At 37.4% G+C, this 20,621-nt stretch overlaps 1 protein-coding gene across 1 annotated transcript in view; it reads right to left on the bottom strand.

Annotated features, from left to right (window-relative positions):
* The window catches only part of LOC122797856 (vomeronasal type-2 receptor 26-like), a 112,957-nt gene extending 112,714 nt beyond the window's left edge, over positions 1-243 (bottom strand). Inside the window, exon 1 of the mRNA XM_044066378.1 lies at positions 163-243. Within this exon, the coding sequence (XP_043922313.1) occupies positions 163-243 (81 nt within the window). The remainder of the gene's footprint in view (positions 1-162) is intronic.
* Between the last annotated feature and the right edge of the window lie 20,378 nt (positions 244-20,621).

Below are 20,621 nucleotides of genomic sequence, written 5' to 3'. Positions count from 1 at the left end.
ACCCACTGTACTATGATTTCACTCTCAAGAGTAGAAAAATATAAACAAAGAGCATTCACTCTTACTTATAACACACACACGCACGCAACATTCTTACTCTCCATTCCTTAACTCAACCACAGGTGTTCCCCAAGAATCCATACTGGGGCCCCTTCTGTTTACCATTTTTTTATCAGGAACTTCCACACCACTCTTAGTCAAGGTACCATCATCCAATACAGAGACGTCTCGGCCATCATCCATGCTGCCATTTCCTCATTTGAACTACTACAATCCATCCAAAGAGCCATCACTTCTACCGAACTGAGGGTGTCCAACAATTATCTCACCCTAAACCGAAAAAAAATAAATTTGTGCTTTTTGCCCCTCCCGAAAAACACTTCCCTAAACAAAGAAGAATTCACTATTCATGCTCAGAATAATACTATCATTGAGGCTGTACCAAATACAAAACTTCTAGGTGTTATTGATGAAAACCTGACATTTGACCTGCATATTCATACCAATATTAAAAAAACACATCAAAAACTGAGCATCCTCTACAGACACAAATACTTCCTCTACCACTCCACAAAGCTATCCCTAGCCTGTTCCTTTCTTGTACCATCTATTCTCTACCACCACCTTCTCTCCTTACCAATATTCATCCTTCTCTTAAATCCAGACTTTACTCATGCTGCAATAATATTGTTAAATTTGTAACCAATGCAAAATACTCATCTCACCATTGTTCATCATTAGGCCTACTAAATTGGTTAGAACCCCTACGTCATCTTATACACATTCAGTTAACCACTGCACACGTTTATGTTTAAACCATCAAACTGCCCTGCCCTTTCCTCTCTACTTACTCTTTATCATCCAAATAGACCTCTCTGATTGAATAAGCAACTGCTCCTGAATGTAGAAAAACAAACCTTTCAGACAGTCAGATGCTGTACTCCTTTACCATTGCAAAACTATGGAACATCCTCCTACCATCTATCAGGTCTACCAGCAATATAGCTCTCTTTAAGAAATCCCTTAGACAACACCTTTCCTTTTTTAATTTTTCCAAATCTTTTGGACTTCTAATACCATGACAGGTATGGAGCCCATTCCTAAGTCAAAGTACGATTAAAGTTGATGAAATTAGTATTGTTTCGATCTTTGATGTCAGTCAGAAGTGTTCTTCCCAGCACCTGCAGTGCGCTCAGTAATAACTCCTTCTGCAATTTGTATGGAGTTACATGTATTGGTAGCATATCTAAATACGATTGTAGATTCTTTTTTAGAAGACCCGTTGGTCCTACTACTATTAAAACTGTCTGGGTATCTCTCTTCCACATTGCTCTCATTTTTGCCTGCAAATCCTCATATTTTATGACTTTGTGTCTCTCTGCATGCAAGACACTGTAGTCACTGGGTGTGGCGATTTCAATGATTAATGCTACTTTTGTCTTCTTTTCTTGGGCCACTATATCCATTTTTCTAGCATCTATCTTTTGAACTGTTGGTAATGGATGATCCTATGTGATGTACACTTCATCATTTTCTGTGATGCTTTGCGGCTCATGTTTCCAGGGTTTTTCAGCCACTTCAGTACCATAATGTTTGCACAATCTCCAATGCAACAGTCTTTCCACATTGTTATGGCTTTCAGTATACAGTTCTTCTGCCATTAGTATGTCGCAGCCAAGAAAGTGGTGTGCAACTGTTTCCAATTCTGTTTTACAAAACCTACATTTTTCAGTTTCTCCACATGTTCAATGAACTTTTTAAAGCAATGTGTATGTAGCCCACTATCTTGCACTGACAATATTAACCTTTCATCTCTTGGTTTCAATTCGCTTCTCCTTAAACCATTCCTGAGTTTGTTCCTGATCAACAGGAGGTTCTTCCAGAAGTTTTCTATACTTGCAACTATATTTACACATTTTTCACATTTCTTTCCTTCTCATCTGGTCCTTCATCTTATATTCTTTCTTTTATTTTTTGGCACATTCAGTTGCTGCCTGATTTTTATATGCTTGTGGTTTGATTTCCATTCCTGCTTGATGCTGATATGCTTCTGCTAGCCTAAGCAGGGAAGACATCGTAGATTTATTCTTCTCATGTTTCAAAACTTTCACTACATTTGGCTCTTGTGTGTGAGGTCAGCAGATATGTGTGGACCCCCACAATTGCAGATCTGTATATGTAATCAGCTTCAAGGAGGACCATCCCTCCTTCAGAATGGGGAATATATAATCTTGGTTTGCAATGATTTTTATAAATCATTTGGTGAGCATGAAACATACTTCTGATTTTCCTATGTAATCTAGCCAACACTTTTTATAGCCAGTCAATCACTCCAAAACTGTAAGTTAGTACAGGAAGAGCAAACTGGTTTATAGCTTGGATTTCGTTCCTAGATGTCAATGCTGTTTTCAGGACTAATTTAAGTCTTCTAAAGTACTCCTTACAAAGTTGTATTCACATTTGTTCATGTTGTTGATGCTTCATCATTTCCCAAATGTCTATACACTACCTCTTGCTCAAGTTCTTTTATATCACATTCTTGTCTCAAACTTATGTTTTCTTGGTGCTGTAGTTTTCCTGCTTTAAAGGTTGCTTTTGCACATTTTCTCTCTATGGCAGTGCACATGTGCCAAAACTGCACTTCCCATTATCTGACTCCCTTTCCTATACCTTCTCCAATTACTACTCTCTTATTCTCTTTATATCGCAAAACACTTAATTATCTACAGTGCTGGAACTTTCTGTTATATTTGCTCACCTATACTTAAGCCTAGGACTTCATAAGTGTAATTATTCAGACTATATGGCAAGAACACTTGCTACTCATGGGTAACTAAAATCCAAACTTGTTATAGTCTACTTGTATGCATCTCCTATTTTCACAAATCTTAGACTATCACTCCTAACCAAATTAGAAGCCTGCCACCATAAAATAGCCAAATTTGCTGCTAACCTCCCTAACAGAACACACTACTGTTTAGCTCGTCAACAACTAAAATGGATCAAATTACCTAATCTGGTATCACTCAACCAACTTACAATTGCCAACACCATTATACACCAACCGTACAACTGCCCAGCCCTTAAAAAGGTAGTTTAACCTTACTCGGCCTGTTGTACTCTACGATCATCCAGCAAGCTATTACCAAAAGTCACTAAAGCCAATAGTTTCAGTGATTTTCTGTTTGCTAACCAAATAGCAAAAAACTGGAACTCCATTCCCCAGCATATACTCAACACTACTGACACTTCTAAATTCAAACCTCTTCTCAAAGACCATCTAACCAAAAAGTGGCTGTGCTCCTATACCACCCCAGGATGATCCAGACTTGCTCTGCCCCCCACGCCCATACCAGCTACCCTCTTCACACTCCTCTTTTATGCATCTTCCAACTGGTCTTCCAGGTGCTGGATTCTGCCTCCTGCTCAGCTTACCTCAGTGAATCTCTATCTCCTACAACAACTACAACTAATATCATACTTATCTAAGTCACATATGTAATCTCCATGTCTACTTCTTCATTCGAGTCTTATATAAAAATGAAACAGAATAAGCTATGCTGCAATTGGTTATGTTTGTATTTGTACAACTTCTATTTGTGATGAAATAGTTTTAAGCTATGTTGTTATATTATTATGATATGTAAGTGCAATTTTCTACTTGTTACTTTGTTAACTGCAAGGACCATTTCTCCCCAGGCCTTCAAAGAAAAGGGACCACTGGTTCAGTTGGACTTTTCCTGGTAAACAAATGTAAATGTAATAAGTGTAACTTTTGTGAATACATAGATCCAACAGGACAGTTCTATCATCCAGATTTACATTTAATGTTGCAGCTACGTGTGACATTACAAACGTGGTCTATATCAGAACATCAAAGTTTTAAAACTTCGAATGTTCTAATATCGACCAGTTTTGAGCGAACGCTAAAAATAGTGAAGTTGTAGAACACTGAATTCTTTCCTAGGGAAAGAATTTGGTTGGCCGGTTCTGTGGCTTCGCTATTTTCAGCGCTGTGGTGGAAATTTACGGGTCGGGTTCAGGTAAGTGTGCGATTGTGTGGTTGTTAGGATTAGGGCACGGGTTAGGTGAGTTAGGGTTAGGGCACGGGTTAAGCGAGTGTGCGATAATGATGGACCTTATGGTTAAGGTTTGGGTTAAGGTAAGTGGATAGATAGTAGTGTATGTGTAGTTTAGTGTAGGGTTAGTTGTAGGATTATAAGTGTATGTGTGTGTATTAATGTTTTTTAGATGTGCTTGTGTTGTGTGTATGTGTTTCGTAATAGCGAATTTTTTAAAAAAATTTGCTGTTCTGAATGTTCGATATTATGTTTTAGATATTTTAGGTTAGATGAAATAGCATTCACTATTTTCATCTTTCGATAACGTGATATAAACGCGTCTATTTAGTCCACTGCATGAGCTGTGGCTCATTCTATGTGGGCAAAACTGATCGGAGACTACGTGATAGGATAAAGGAACATATATATAATATTAATACCAGAACCACCACTAATGCCTTAGCTAAACATGTCATTCATAAAGGGGACACACATAAATTTCACTTCCTAGTTATGGAAAAATCTAGATTGGGTGGGAGACATGAAGATAATAAAAATAAGACAGAAACAAATGAAACTCACTGGATTATTAAATTAAGAGCTGATAGTGGCAGTGGTTTGAATGACAAGGTCCCCATCAAACCCATACTGAAAGCTCGACCCCTTCATAAATAATATAGTTTTAATAGGATGTTAAACAATGTGTGTATACTGGTGGGGTAGTAGGGTAACATATGTTTTTTATAAAAATGTTTATTTTTTATAGGTTGTTTATATGTAGTTTGCATATTGTATAGATACGGTTCCCCTTCAAACCATCAATCTAACATCTAATATTCTTAGAAAAGACCGAATATCCAAAAAGGGCAGTGGGGTAGCAATTCTATACAAATCTACGCTACAGGTTACTTCACTAGAAGTACAACCACCTCTAAATAACAATGGTGAAATACTTATCTCCAAGCTCCAGGTTAATGCTAATAAATCTGTATATATAATATAGTCCTACCTACCCCCAGGCAATAACATCAGCATCCTAGAAAGTATTCTCTGCTGGCTTTTTACATCCTTCCAACAGGAAACCATTGTACTTGGTGACTTTAATATAGACTGGAACACCTGTATTTCACACAAACCCACAACCCATATAAACCTTTATGGCTACTCCCAATTAATTACCTCCCATACCAGAATCCATAAACCCAGTGGCAAAGAAAGTACTTTAAACTGGATCCTAACTAACAGCCATCCTCTCTCTTACAAAGTAGGTATCCTTCCTGATGACATCAGTGACCACTCACTTACCTATATAACTAAAAAAAAAATCTTTATTCCAAACCAAACTACCATCAAAACCACCCGGAAAAAAAAACATTTCAATCCATCAAACTTCCAGGCAGAACTTCAAGCCTGTAACTAGTCACCCTTAAAACTACTCCCTCTTGAGGAAGCAGTATCCTATTTTAACTCTAAATTCTTACAAATCTTGGAATACCATGCCCCCTCACGCTCAATAAGAACTAAAAGTAAAGCAGCCCCATGGCTCACTAAAGAGACTAGGCAACAAATCCGATTAAGAAATAAAATCTGGTCCAAATGGAGAAATACTAAAGACCCAACTAATCATCAATACTTCAGACAGCTAAGAAATGCTACCAAAAAATCAATACTTCTGGATAAAAAAAACTATTATTTTAAACTCCAGCAAAACCAACAACAAAATCCACAAACCTTCTGGTCAGGCATCAATAGACTTTTATACCCAGGCCACCTCAAAACACCAACCCCTTCAGATCTCTCTCTTCACACTGCCAACCAGATTGCTGATGCTTTTAATATCTTCTTTGCTGAAACAGCCCAATCTTTAGCAAACACCTTACCTCCTACTACTTCTATCCTCTCACCCTCTCTACCAAGCATATCCACAACCTTTCAACTTAAACCTGTTCCAACATCCCTCATCTATACTTTACTTCATAAACTTAAACCATGCACTCTCCTACCTGCTGAATACCTTCAATCTGCAGCTAAAGTACTAGCCTATCCCATTTCTATCCTAATTAACAGAACACTCACTGAAGATTACATTCCTTCTCTCTGGAAAATTTCTCACATTATCCCTCTCCACAAAGGTGGTAACTCAACTGTACTCTCTAACTTTCGACCAATAGCCCTTTTTTCTCCTCTAGCCAAGATCATGGAAAAATGCATCCACCAACAACTTCTTGACCACCTTCTCCAAAATAACCTACTTTCTAACTGTCAGCATGGTTTTAGACCTTTCCATAGTACCTCCACTGCTCTCCTGTCCTTTACAGACTGTATTAATCATCATCGTAATAATAACATGCTCTCCTCTGCACTCTTCTTAGACCTATCCAAAGCTTTTGATATGGTTAATCATCAAATACTTCTTAACATACTCAAATCTTTCTCACTTGATTCACAGGCATTACTATGGTTTAAGTCCAACTTACATAATAGACAGCAGGCTGTCCTATGGGACAATCAACTGTCCAAACATCTCCCTGTTACCTTGGGTGTCCCTCAAGGCTCTACCCTCGGACTTCTTCTTTTCTCTATATTCATAAATGACCTTAGTATAAATCTACCTCTGGCTACCTGCATACAATATGTAGATGACTCCACTTTAATTTGTAAAGCCCCAACTGCTTCTGAACTCCAATCCATCACCCAAACAGTATTTAACCTAGTGGAAAACTGGTTCCAACAATGATGCCTCTTCCTAAATGCCAAAAAAACAAACTATTGCTATTTACTCCAACTCTAAAATCCACCCCAGTACATTGCACTATTACATCCAATAATGGTACAATTATAGCTCCTGACCCTACTACCAAACTCTTAGGTATAGCAATCGACCACAACCTTAACTTTGACTCACACATCAACTCTACTATTAGAACAGTAAACAGAAAACTTGATTCCTTATATAGGATAAAACCTTTCCTTACCCCTGAAGCCAAAACTACCATTGCCCAGACCCATCTGATCTCTACTCTCCTCTATGCCTCCCCCATTTATACTAATCTTTCCAAAAGTAACCTTAATAAGCCAACCACTTCCTATAACAATATTGCCAGATTTGCTACTGGCTCCCCATTTAGAACTCACCATTGTCAAAATCTCAAACAGCTAGGATGGCTAGAAATGCAAAATAAGCTAGAGTTTCAACAACTCACCATTACGCATAAGATTCTGTACCATCCTAGTAATACTCCTATTCTCAGTAGCCTCATCTCTCCCTACTCTAATCTTACTACTCTTCACTCAGCAAATAAACTACTGGTCACCATCCAGAAATCCCACAACAAAGCAGGTGATTCTCTTTTCTCAAACTCTGTGGGGAAGACTTGGAATAGGCTTCCCAGCATACTTGCATCTCAGTCATCATTATCACTCTTAAAAAAGCAACTAAAAGTTTTCCTAAAAACACAATGGCTATGCCCTTGTACTAACCCTGACTGATACTCCCCAGTACAACATCACTGTATACCTTGCACCCAAAACCCATACTGTGGAATGAGTAATCTTTCACTTAACCCCCCCTTTTTACTTCCCTAATCCCAGGGAAATATCACTGTATCTGATCTTTGTATACTCATTCGGCTATTAGCAAAACTCTACCATCTGTATACAGACTAACTATCCTTTTACTATGAGTATAACATTCTGTTTTAAATGCATATACACAAACTCTCTTGTGCATTAAGTTATACTTTAAGACTACCTGAATTCACTTTTTAAATCTGTGCTTTCATTCCTAACATACAGTATGTTGAATATCATACCCTTTACCATGTAAATAGTACTATATTGCTGTATTAAACTCTGTATTCACTAATGTCATACCCTTTACTATGTAAATAGGACTGTATTTCTGTGTTAGACTTTGTATCGATAGTACTGTACTGCTGTGCTAAACTCTGTACTCTCTTTCTCTATAGTACTGTACTCCTGTCATAAACTCTGTACTCACTTCTCTCAATATTAAGTTCTTATTTGAAAATTCTTCTTTTTTTTTTCTTTTATGCTGATCTGTATTATTTACTTAATGTGGAGCTTATCTCCCCGGGCCTCTACTGAAAATGGACATGTATCCAGTTGGACTAGCCCGGTTAACAAATGTAAAATAAAATAAAATAAAAAATAAAAAAAACAAATGTTTAAAACATTGAAGTTCAGATCATCGAGACCAGAACATCGAGTTTGAAAACATCGAAGGGTTGAAGGGGAAGAAAAAGGTAAGTGTAAGTGGGAGAATGTTTGTGTTTTGGCAGGGCACCAAGGTGCCCTGAATACTGTGTGTTTATGTGCCATCTGTGTGATGGCACTACAGATAGGGTATGGAAAATCTCCCATTTAGCGCTTCTGCATATGGCGCTAAATGGGAGATTTCCCTTTACTCCACTGTAGTGTGGTCTCAAAGTTGGAATATTAAAGTGGGGGGTGTGGTGGGTGCAGGGGGTGAAGCCCCCTTTCATTACAATTGTTAAAATGTATTTTTCTTTTTTTTTTTCGGTTACACTTGTAACCTTCTATGTTTCAAAATTCGATGTTCTGGTCTCGATGATCAGAATTTCGATGTTTTGAAATTTCGATGGTTAGAAGTGGAACCATAGATACATATATTAAATAGGCAATGTGGTTATAGTTACATACTTTATTATATAGCCTTGAATGCAACTAGTTTTAGTAAATGTATTTAGTACTAGCTGTTTTTGCAGTAACAATGATGGTGTTTCTTCAAATTTATAAGAAGCAATCAGGAAAGTAGTGTATTTGAATGCTAACCACTTTATTTAAGCGATGAAGGTTTTTGACTAGTAGTATCATCTGAAGAAGCAGTCTTTGTAACAGTGAAAGTGCTTATGTTTGGATTCCATTAAAGATGTTTTACTTTTATAACTACTAGCCATCATTTTATTCTGCTCCATTTTATGCTTTTCCTATTCTTTAGTAATATTATGGCATATCCTCGTATTTCTTAACTTGGTACGGTAATTAAATAAATAGTGGGGGATTTGTACAGAAAGTATCTTAATGTGTGATAGCAGAGACTTATTTTACTTTTATGTGTCATTCTGTAAACAGGCCTCAGGCATCAAAGATTCACGCACTCATACCTCTCAAAAGTACTGATGATTACTGCATGCCCTCAGTTTATCATCAAGCCTTTGTACTGGTAAATCGTTAAAGAAAGAACTTGGAAAGTAATGATACACATTGCAGTTTCTGACTTTGCAACTCTTCCCAAGATCAGACAAAAGGCAGGATGTAGAACAAGGAGAGTAATAAGAGTATCATATCCTTGATTATGCCACAGCAGTAACTCACCTTTGCTCCCCCCTAAAAGAGCAGGCTATGCTTGTTTGTGCCATAACAGTAACTGAACTGTGTCCCCCTAAAACAGCAGTGTACCCTTGTTCGTGCCATAACTAACTCACCTATGCTCCACCCAAAAGAACAGTGTATGCTTGTTTCTGCCATCCAACCTGGCCTTCAGTTGCTGACAGCTGCATATCATATTACTCCCAGTTAATATCCTCACACATTTTAAGGCCAATGATATGGAATGGCTTACACACTGCATGTCTCACACTACTGGTCAGATAAGTGATGAATTACCAAGAAACACAGAAATGTAAGACAGACCTGTATATTTGCAAGCGTAATCATAACAGGTTCTGTGATTATTATGTGCACTGCATCCAAATATAATAAAGATAACTAAATGTACAAATAACAGCTGATGGTTTGATAGCAGTCTATATTATGTTGGAGATGGTTGTATGAAGGATGACTTCAGTTCTTTGCTGCAAAGCTGTTTGTATGGCAAAGAGGAATAAGGCATCCATCCTGTTTTCTGAAGCTGCAGTGGTGTGAGAGTTCAAATCCCAAACTGTGCAGAAATATCTCGTGTGCACTATCAATATCTACTGTGTATGTCATACACTGCTTTTCTCCATTTCAAGTATTTCTTCTTCTTTATTTTCTTTTCCTATTTCTCTTGTTTTTAATTCCACTTTTTGCATGATATGCTATGTAGTGCAAATAGTGGAATGGGTAAACAAATAAATTTCAAGTTTGGATGTGCTTATCTGGTTTGTGCAAAGCGCGGCATTGCAGAAATGGGAAAAAATGGACCACCTGGGAAGCAAATAGCCAATAACAGAAACTGGATACATTCAATTAATGCTCTTAGCCATCACAAAATCCTGGATTGGAGTAGAGATGGTATTGGGTTCAAGTACAGAGTGTGCAACCCTTGTTTTACTGCTGTGACATTGCAGTTTACAGAAATGAAGTGCAACATTGACAACTCCATCCTCAACCTTCCTGTGGCAATAGTTGTAAGTGTAAGACTACCATACACATGGTCTTGAGTTTGAATACATCATATTCCATACACTATTACTTTTATTGATTTAGTAATCTATGTATTATCACATTTATGATCAAAATTACGACTATGGGTATACTGTGTACTATATTTCTATAAATGTATTCCTGCTATCTGGATCAGCATGGCCTTCACTTTTGCCAACAACACATAACCAAATGCCTGTACATGCAATAACCGTGAAACTGCATTGATTTCCACTGCTGTACTCTGCTTATTATTGCACAAAATCAGTGCTGTTAACCAGAAGGTGTTCGATACTCAGTACTAACTGTCAGATGTTAGCAATGCAGTTCCCGCTTACCCACTGCTTACCTATGCACAAACAAGTGTATCTCACATGCATGTACACTTTAATCATCACGCAAACCTGCTGCTCACTGAACTATGGAACTGTATATATGATGCTTTATTATTGGTGTTTATTGCTCATTTCCTTTGTATAAAATAATGCTACATGTGGAAACATTGCAAACTAAGGACCCGATCTAACTATATATCACATATTTACAATGCATCCATGTGTTGCCCTCACCACCACCAAGTACTACAATCCTGGGGTCTAAGTACTTTTTCCACACACATATATCAACCACAATACAAAGTGTAATATATAATATTGTGTGCTCCATCATGGACAGGGTCAGTTGATGGTGCTCACAACCTCACTCTGTTAAACTCAAACATCCAGCTATGCTCAGTAAGAGTACTTGTGTTGTTACACAGCTAGGCTTCTAAACAACCTAATGCTATTAGGCTAGTAGCCTCATAAAAACCTCTGAAGCTGTGTGCCTATGCTGGCCTCACTATTGTAAAAATTAGACTAGTGCTGTGGTGCTTGCATAACATACTGTGCTCTGTAGTCTGTGTACTTAGGTAGGGTTTCTGTTCTCACTGCAGTCGAGTGTGTGTGTGTGTGTGTGTGTGTGTGTGTGTGTGTGTGTGTGTGTGTGTGTGTGTGTGTGTGTGTGTATGTGCATGTGTGTGTACCTGTGTGTGTTTGTTTCTAGACAGCAGAGCAGTGTGTGTGCCCTACATTTACTTCTCCAATTACATGGATTACCAGTATTTTGATACTTGCTCATGCCTACACATCCATTTCATACAGGCCTCCCAACCTTTTGTCTCCCACATGGCCTGCTGATTTAATCTACTATAAGTTCACCTGCACGCCTGTCTCAATCACACTTGAGCTGTGGTGCTTGCATTAAGTACTGTGTTCTGTAGTCTGTGCACTTAGATAGGCAGGTTTTTTTTCTTAATGCAGTTGACTGTGTATGTTTAGTCATTAGAGTAGATGCTGTATCCTACAATTACTTCTTCAGTGGCACGGATTGTCAGTTTTTTGATACTTGCATAAACCTAAAAATCTATTTCATGCAGCCCTCCCAACCTGTTGTCTCCCACATGGTCTTTTGATGACATCTGCTATAAATTCACTTGCACTGGTATATAAATCAGACTTGTGCTGTGTTGCTTGCATTAAGTAGTGCGTTTTGTAGTCTGTGCACTTAGATAGGGGTTCTGTTCTCACCACAGTTGATTGTATGTGTCTAGTTGGGTCTACTGCTTTTGTTCGAATTACATTTGGTTGAAAATGATTTCAGGCAGCCCACTTCACTGAAAGCTCATTTGATTGAAAGCTCATTTGGTCGAATTCCATTTGGTCGAAAATGGAATATAGCCCCTGCCCCACTGCAGTAGTGAGAATATAAAGTTAGGGGGGTGTGGGGGATACAGTCCCCCACACTGGGGGTGTGAGAGCATAGCCCCCCATATTTTGGAACTATTTTTTCTGACATTATATGTTTCATTGTATTTTTAATGGATACACAAGTATATAATAGTGAATACACTGCAATTATTTTAGGGGCTATGCCCCCCATACCCCCTAACTTTATATTCTCACTCCTGGGTCACACTACAGTGGGGCAGGGGTTATATTCCATTTTGACCTAATGGGTTTTCAGTGAAATGCATTTTTGGTGAAGTATACTGCCTGAAATTATTTTTGACCAAATGTAATTCAACAAAAGCAGTAGACTCGTCTAATCAACAGAGTAGACATAGTATCCTATAGTTACTTCTCCAGTGGCATGGATTGCCAGTATTTTGATACTTGCACAAGCCTACATGTCCATTTCATGCAGCCCTCCCAACCTGTTGTCTTCCACATGGCTGTCTGATGTCATCTGCTATAATTTCACCTGCACTCCAGTATAAGCCAGACTTGTGCTGTGGCATTTCTGTTACATGCTATGATTCTGTAGCCTGTGTACTTACATAGATAGGGGTTCTAGTCTCATTGCAGTCAACTGGTTGTGTGTGTGTTTGTTTGTTAGTTGTTGCATGATATTCCCGTGGGCATTTTACACCAGCATGTGGGACACTTAGCTTGTCTTTAACAGACACTGATGTCATTCACTATAAATTGTCTGACACACTTGAAGTCTGACTTGAGCTGTGGCACTTGTGTAAAGTACTGTGTTCTGTAGTTTGTGTACTCACAAAGGTAGGGGTTCTAGTCACGCAGCAGTCAACTGGGTGTGGGTGTGAGCTATGTCTGAGAGCATTTTACACCAGCATGTGGAACACTTATCCTGTTTTTAACAGACACTACTGATGTCATCAGCTATAAAGTGTTGTCTGACACACTCCAAATCGGAGTTGAGTTGTGGCACTTGTATAAAGTACTGTGTTCTGTAGTCTGTGTACTTAGATTCTCACAGCAGTCAACTGTGTGTGTGGGTGTGGGTGTTGTGTCTGTCAGCTGTGGTTTGACATTGTTGAGAGAATTTTACACCAGCATGTGGGACACTTATTCTGGCTTCAACAGACTCAGCTGATGTCATCAGCTATACAGTGTTGTTTGACACACTCCAAGTTGGAGTTGAGCTGTAAGTAAGGCTTCTGTTCTCATAGAAGTCAAGTGTGTGTGTGTGTGTGTGTGTGTGTGTGTGTGTGTGTGTGTGTGTGTGTGTGTGTTTCTGTGTGAGCTGTTGCTTGACATTACTGAGAGCATTTTACACCAGCATGTGGGACACTTATTCTGGCTTCAACAGACTCAGCTGATGTCATCAGCTATATGATAGTTTTGTATATGCAGTAATTCCTCCAGGGCATGGTCAGACAGTGGTCAGGAGGCCAGGCATGCACAACCTCATCCTATACCATACAGATTAGAGTGACATGGCTTTTAATCTATCCACATACATCATGGTATGATTTGTAGCATCTGTGTTATGTTGATGAGAAAGGCATGTGGTCTCTCCAGAGACACTTTCTGTATCAAAGCTGATGCACCCAGTTGAAGTAAGGCACCTTGCAGTGCTGTTGTGATTTTTTCCTTCCAAACAGTAATCACTCACAACTTCAGTCCATTAATGATCTACACCATATAAAAAGGCAACCCTGTAGATAAGAAAACTGATGTTGAGGAGAGTTCTATATCTTTGGAGCAGTGAGAGAAAGCATTTTCTTCCGGATATCTGTATTAATTCTCAGAAAGTCACCTATATCCTACCTATGCTGGAATATATTTAACGATAATGTGAAGCACAGGCTTTTACACTGTTATTTGTATTCATTACTTAGAAGTGTACCGATGGCATGGTCATGTTTGTCAAGGCATTTCAGAGGTAGACATGATCTTATGAAGGTTGTGAAGTAAGAAACTGTAATGCGTATAATTACTTTCTAACATGTCTCTTACATGATTTTATGTCCAAACATACGGTGTACATCACAGGTCATACCATGATATTCAGATCTTAGGATTGTATGAAAGTACAGTATTTTCTTTTCCCTTTCCTTAATTTTCTTCATTGAAATATTTTTTTCTATCTGTTTGCATGATGCACTGCATAGCACAAACACTGGAACCAGAGAACCTGGACCACCCAGGAAGCAGACAACTAAAAATATAAAATGTACTGTGTACTATATTCCTGTCAGTGTATTCCTGCTATGTGGACGGGTATGGCCCTCCCCTTTGTCTAAAACCCACACACAAAGGCCTCTACATCCAATAACCCTGAAATTGCACTGCTTGCCAATGTTGTGCTGTGTATACCTTACACACTGCTGAGCACTGTGTTTTCATGATGGTAACCTAGAAATGTAAAGTTAAAGACATATTTTTTTGATATTTTATTCAGTTGTGCCAAATTGAGCATTTATATCTCAACTGTAAAAGCAAGTATGCATGCATTAGTCTGTAGCACAAAGCATTAGCTCCATATTCTAAAATAAAAGTGAGCATGCATCTGTCAACTGTAAAAGGAAACTATGCATGCATTAGTCTGTAGGCCAAAACAACAGTACAGTATGAGAGAGTAGTCAGAGTTTGTGGGTTCAAAAACCACACTTCCCAAGTATACAGTACTGTTAAGTTTTCATAAATATTGCAATGTAACCTCAGACCTCTATACCAGTGGCACAAATGGCCTGTTGTAAACCGTCATCAGTATAACTGGAACATGTGTGCTGCAGTCTGTAGAATAGTGTGCATCTGTTATGAGGTGCTTGGTCTTAAAAGTAAAAAAAAAGTTATTTGTTAGGAGATGGTAGTCTTAAAAGTAAAGGTAACAGAATAGAGTCAAATAATTGTATCAATGCATTGTACATCCCATATGAAGTTACTAATGTTATCCCTTTTTTCTCTCACCTCAACCCTTATCTTCTCTTTTTTTTTCCCACAGAACATCAGAGTAGGCCTTGCCCATAGGATCCTCCCAACCCCACTGCACCAGCTACAGCACTGAGGCCCAGCACATCCGGGACACAACCTGGCAGCACCCCCTCTGATGCCTCTATACTACCTGACCCCTCAGGTAGTTCTGCCTTGCAGGAAATGCCAGTGGTTCCCTCCAGGGGCAGTGACAGAGGTGGTGATTTTTTCACCTATGATGAACTGCCAAGGTTGGTGTGCAGGATTATGCCTTGCATTCTTGGTGCACACCTACACTTGATAGAGACGCTGCTGTCCATCACTGTACTTATTTATTTGATAACAATTAGATTTATGAGTGTCAAATGTTAGAGCAGAGATTGCTTTGAATTCCTGCATATTAGATACATCTTCTTTTAGAGAATTTTGCAGACTGGTTAATGTTAGCATAATAACTGTAAAAAGCATTAATTTTGACTCTTAATTATTTATTCCATGGATTTTAGTTTTTGTTTTTTGTATAGACTGCTAATGTTTCAATAATTAAAGCAAAGAGATGAGAAATTGGAAAACCTCACTTTTTTAAAAAACTTCAATTGCCTCTCAAGTAAATGTTCCTAATTTAACATAAGCTGTATTACTTATCATATTAAGGAAATAAAGTGAACTTGAAATCCAAAAATATTTAAGAAGTCAATAATTCCAATTCATTGAACCAAAAGCATTTTCATTATGTAAACTAATAAAATGCCTCTATTTTGTTAATGTTTATAATATCTGTTAGTGTCAAAATTGTTTTTATATTGTTTTTAGTTATTGTCAGTTTATTGTGTAAATCCTTTAAAAACAGTCTAAAAAGTATTTCATTTCTTTGCCTTCTCTAAGCCAGATGATTAATTCATTTTTAGATCCTTATTAGAAATGTCTGAATATGATATAGTTTTAAGTAATTCATTTTTAAAATGATATATATATATATATATATATATATATATATATATATATATATATATATATATTTAAAATTTTCTGGGATAGTAGGAAATTTTAACCTGTTGGTTCGATTCCAAATTTCATCTATTGATGCGGTTACTTTGTTATTTAATTGGTTTAAGGAGGTATAATTCTTAATAAATCCACCTAAACTTTTTTCAGTGTCACTTATTATTTTGCCATCTTTTGCTTTATGTCATAACATAATGATATCTAGATATAATTTTTGTCATTTTTATTAGATTATGCATGACTTTGGGTGACATTGAGAACAATACCATTTTGATTTTTTCAAAAGCAAGTGCAGTTTTGTGTGGCAGAATGTCCTGGTATTTTCAGAAGGTTTATTTAGTTATTTATTTATTTAACATTTGCTGACTGGGAAAGTCCGACTAGGACAGAGCATTTTCAATGGAGGCCTGGGGAGAAATGCTCCAGATGCATGTCTTTGGAATGTGGGAAGAAACTGGAGTACTTGGAGGAAACCTATACAAACACAGGGAGGACATGCAGACTCCACACAGAAGGCACCCCAGCCGAGAATCGAACCAGAGAGCCTTTTGCTGTGAGATGACAGTGTTAACTGCTGTACCACTGCACCACCCTCTGATTTGGATTTGACTCCTTTTTAATAGCTGGGGTTAACCAAATGATGTTTCATTTAAATATTGTGTAGCTCTGTTTCCCAGTCTTTATTTTTTTTCTTTCACCAACACCAAGCTAAATCATCTTTTGCTGATGTTATCTCTCTAATACAATTATATACAGATATAATGTTTGTCATTTTTATTAGATTATGGATGACTTTGGGCAAGACTGAGTACAATGCCATTTTGATTATCCAGCTATCTAGATTAGAAAGAGTCCCAAATTATATTTTTATTTACTTCTTCTTTAATTGCTGTCATAAAGATATCAATTATTTTACATACTACATTTTCAAATCTTTTACATTGATGAGTTAAGAAGGGATTATGTTAATTATTGTTAAATTGCTTTTCAATGTATTTCTGCATTATTTACAGTTTCTCCTTTTTTTTTCATTTAAAGAGATGTATTTCACAGTCCTAATTTATGAGTTTCTGCACTTTTCCATTTAATTCAAAGTGATTGGTGGTACATTACTGGTGTAATTCCTGAATGTCTGCAGTTTGGGCTCCTTTTTTGATTTTACAGTTAGAAAGGTTAGGTCTGTACTCTGGTTGACTCAAGAGTAGCCTGGTTGGTAGAGTCAAGAGTAGCATGGTCTCTTCTGAGCTTGAGAATCACTGAGGAAGTCTTAGAGTGTGCTCCTCTGATTGACCAGTGGGTTAGTTTGCTTGTTTCTTAACTTTCTGTGTCTGTATAAAGTCATTGCATTTGTGCAAGCCTTGGTTTATTTATACAATGCCTACAAGTGCTTGGCAACCGTGGCATTGATATTTGAGTGTGCCTGCTTCAATCCAGCACAATCCAAGCCAGACAAGAATTCCACACTGTTGAATATCACTTCTTCTTGTGATTTCAAAGTGTTGCTGTTATATTTCGGCATTATTTGCTGATTTCTGCACTTTTTCATACTTTGCTTTTCACAGCATTAACTGCTGGATTTCTACACTTTTGTGTTTAATTTAAATGGTTTGATGTTATTTTACTGTTATAATTGTTGAGTTCCTGCACTTTGGGATCACTTTTAATAATTTTACATTTAGAAAGGTTAGGTGTGCATTCTTTCACAGCTTCAGTAGCTCAATGGGTAGCACAATTGCTTGTTGTGAAATGGCTATGGGTTCTGCTCCACACCAAATAATTGGCTTTATTTTCCACCTGAATGTACCATCATTTTAATGAGATATTAAACTGACGTGCGTATCAAAAAAGAATAGGGGGCCTTTAATTAACACAACATAAATAAAACATTATTTGTATGTTTACATACTGTATTTACAAAATATACACATTTACAGGTACATATCCACACATTCCCAAACACAGTAATCACTATTATTCTTCCATATTTGACCCTCACTCTTTTTTCCACAACCATAATCTGATTTTTCACAGTACATCAGCCAAAATCCATTTCCCATTTAACAAAATTCCATTCAATCTTTCATTCCAAATAACCCATATTACAAAAAATAAATTATGTACCCTTCTCACATATTCTTTCTTCTTGTCTTTATAGTATCCATATATTATATTCATATTGATATCTATATTTACTTCACTAATACTCTCAAAAAAATTCTTCACACAACTTTTTCCAGAATTTAACAACTCTTTTACATTTCACAAAAAATATTCCTCTCCTCAAAATAAACACACTCTTTCAGCTTTCTTTTTATATGGCATGTTTCCCTTTACTGGCATATAATTTATTGCTGGTCTCCATAGGAAATATTGACTCTGTACCATCTTAGAACATTTTTCCTTACTTTAATGTTTTTGTCACTTTTTCTCCCATGGATGTACATTTATTTTATTTATTTATTTAGTGTCATTTGTTAACCAGGTTGGTCCAACTGAGCCATGGGCCCATTTTCAATGGAGACCCGAGGAAAAAAGCTCCAAATACAATTATAGTTATACAAGAATGAACTAAAATTACAGAAGATCTATTTACAAGAACTTATACATAAGATGAAATAATCTATATTATACAGTTCTGAACTAGTTACAGCAGTAGAAATACCATACCAGCAGGATAAACCATATGTAAAAATGCTATCAATAACAAAATATAGGCATACTGTATTAGCGCAAATTAATAAAGAGAAATAATTAGAGTAGGAAATAGAAGTAGTAAGAACACTATTAGATATCAGGTCAGATCTTGACAAGGACAGGACCGGGTCTTTTGTAGGTATTGTTTAAGTTCTAGTTTGAATTGGGACTTATGGGGGATACTTCTTATATTAAGAGGAAGAGAGTTCCAGGTGTGAGCTACAGAGTATTTATAAAGTGACTTTCCAATATTTTTGAAGGTTTGTAGATGTCCAGAAGATGTTTGCCAGTTGTATGAAGCTGACATCAGGGGTTATATTGAGATATGATATTAGAGATGGAGGGGCAGGAAGTGAGGTTATACAGGATTGAGTGTGTAATATTTAGTTGTGGAAGAAGTTGTTTAGGGAATTCAGGTCACTGTAGTGACTTAAGGGTGAGGCAGTGGTGGGATTTATAGGGGAGATTGGAGGCAAATCTAGCTATTTTGTTGTATGTTTGCTCTAATTTGGAAATAAATGATGACTGAAGGTTAGTAAGGACTGGAGCTGAAAACAGAAGACATGGTAAGAAGAGAGACATAGCTAGGGAGGATTTAATGCAGGGTGAAAAAAAATTATGATTATAGTAGAGGGGACCAAGTTTCTGGTGCTTTTTTATGCATTGATGGCTATATATATCAAATTTTAGTTCATTTTCAATAGTGACAGCAAGTAATTTCATATTGAGTTCTGGTTTCTTGATGCTATTGTTAATGGAGGTGATGGAAAAAGAGGGTTTATGCTGTGCCAGTGTTTTAGGAAGGAAAAGTAGAAGTTTAGTTTTTTTTAGGATTTAGTATTAGTTGGTTATCTGTGAGCCAGATTTTGATGGAAGAGAAAGTGTCTTGGGTAAGAGCAAGGAGTTCTGGGATGCTGCAGGCAGTGGTGATAAGAGTGGCATTGTCGGCATATTGTAAAAGTGTAGAGAGGTTAGTAACAGAGTGTAACCTGTTAATGAAAATATTAAACAAGAGGGGGCCCAAAATAGATCCTTGGGGAACACCAGTGTTGACAGATAGAAATGAGGAGGACACAGGTTGCCAGCATATGGATTGTTGTCTGTTAGATAAGTAACTAGAGAACCAGTTTATAAAGGGGGTAGAGAGATGAAGGTCAGAGAATTTAGTTATCAGTTTAGAGTGAGAAACAGTATCCAATGCCTTGGAGAAATCAAGGAATAAACAGGAAACAAGTAGGTTGTCATCATGGGCTTCTGCTGCTATTTTGGACAATGAGAGTAGTGTGGTGAATGTGCTGTGGTGGAGTCTAAAGCCATGTTGGGTGTGAGTTAGCAGGTTATTATCAATCAGGTGTTTAAGTAGCTGAGTGTGGAGACATTTTTCTAGAATTTTGGATGCAGGGGTAGGATGGCAATTGGCCGATAGTTGGAAGGGTCAGTGGAGTTTTCTCCTTTATGGAGAGGGATTGTGTAAAAGGATTTTCATAAATCAGAGATAAGAGCTTCAATAATAAATCGATTTATTAGAACAGAGACAGGGTAAGCAATAGATTTAGCAGTGATTTTAGGAAAGTGAGTAGGTAATTCGTCAACAGAGGCAGAGCAGGGCTTGAGTTGATTCATTTGGGATTTGATGAAGGCAGTGGGAACTGGTTGAAAGGAGAATGAATTGGAGGCAGTAAGACTGGGAGGTAAAGGGAGAATAGAAGCAGTGGAATTATTTTGAGTAAGTTTTGAATTGTTTCTATGAAGTGATTTTTTAACGGAG

The sequence above is a fragment of the Protopterus annectens genome, chromosome 3.part1, assembly GCF_019279795.1.
Source record: "Protopterus annectens isolate FY-2018-M chromosome 3.part1, PAN1.0, whole genome shotgun sequence".
NCBI classification, from domain to species: Eukaryota; Metazoa; Chordata; order Ceratodontiformes; family Protopteridae; genus Protopterus; species Protopterus annectens.
Note: the sequence above shows the minus strand (reverse complement) of the source record. Positions and strands in the feature narration are given on the sequence as shown.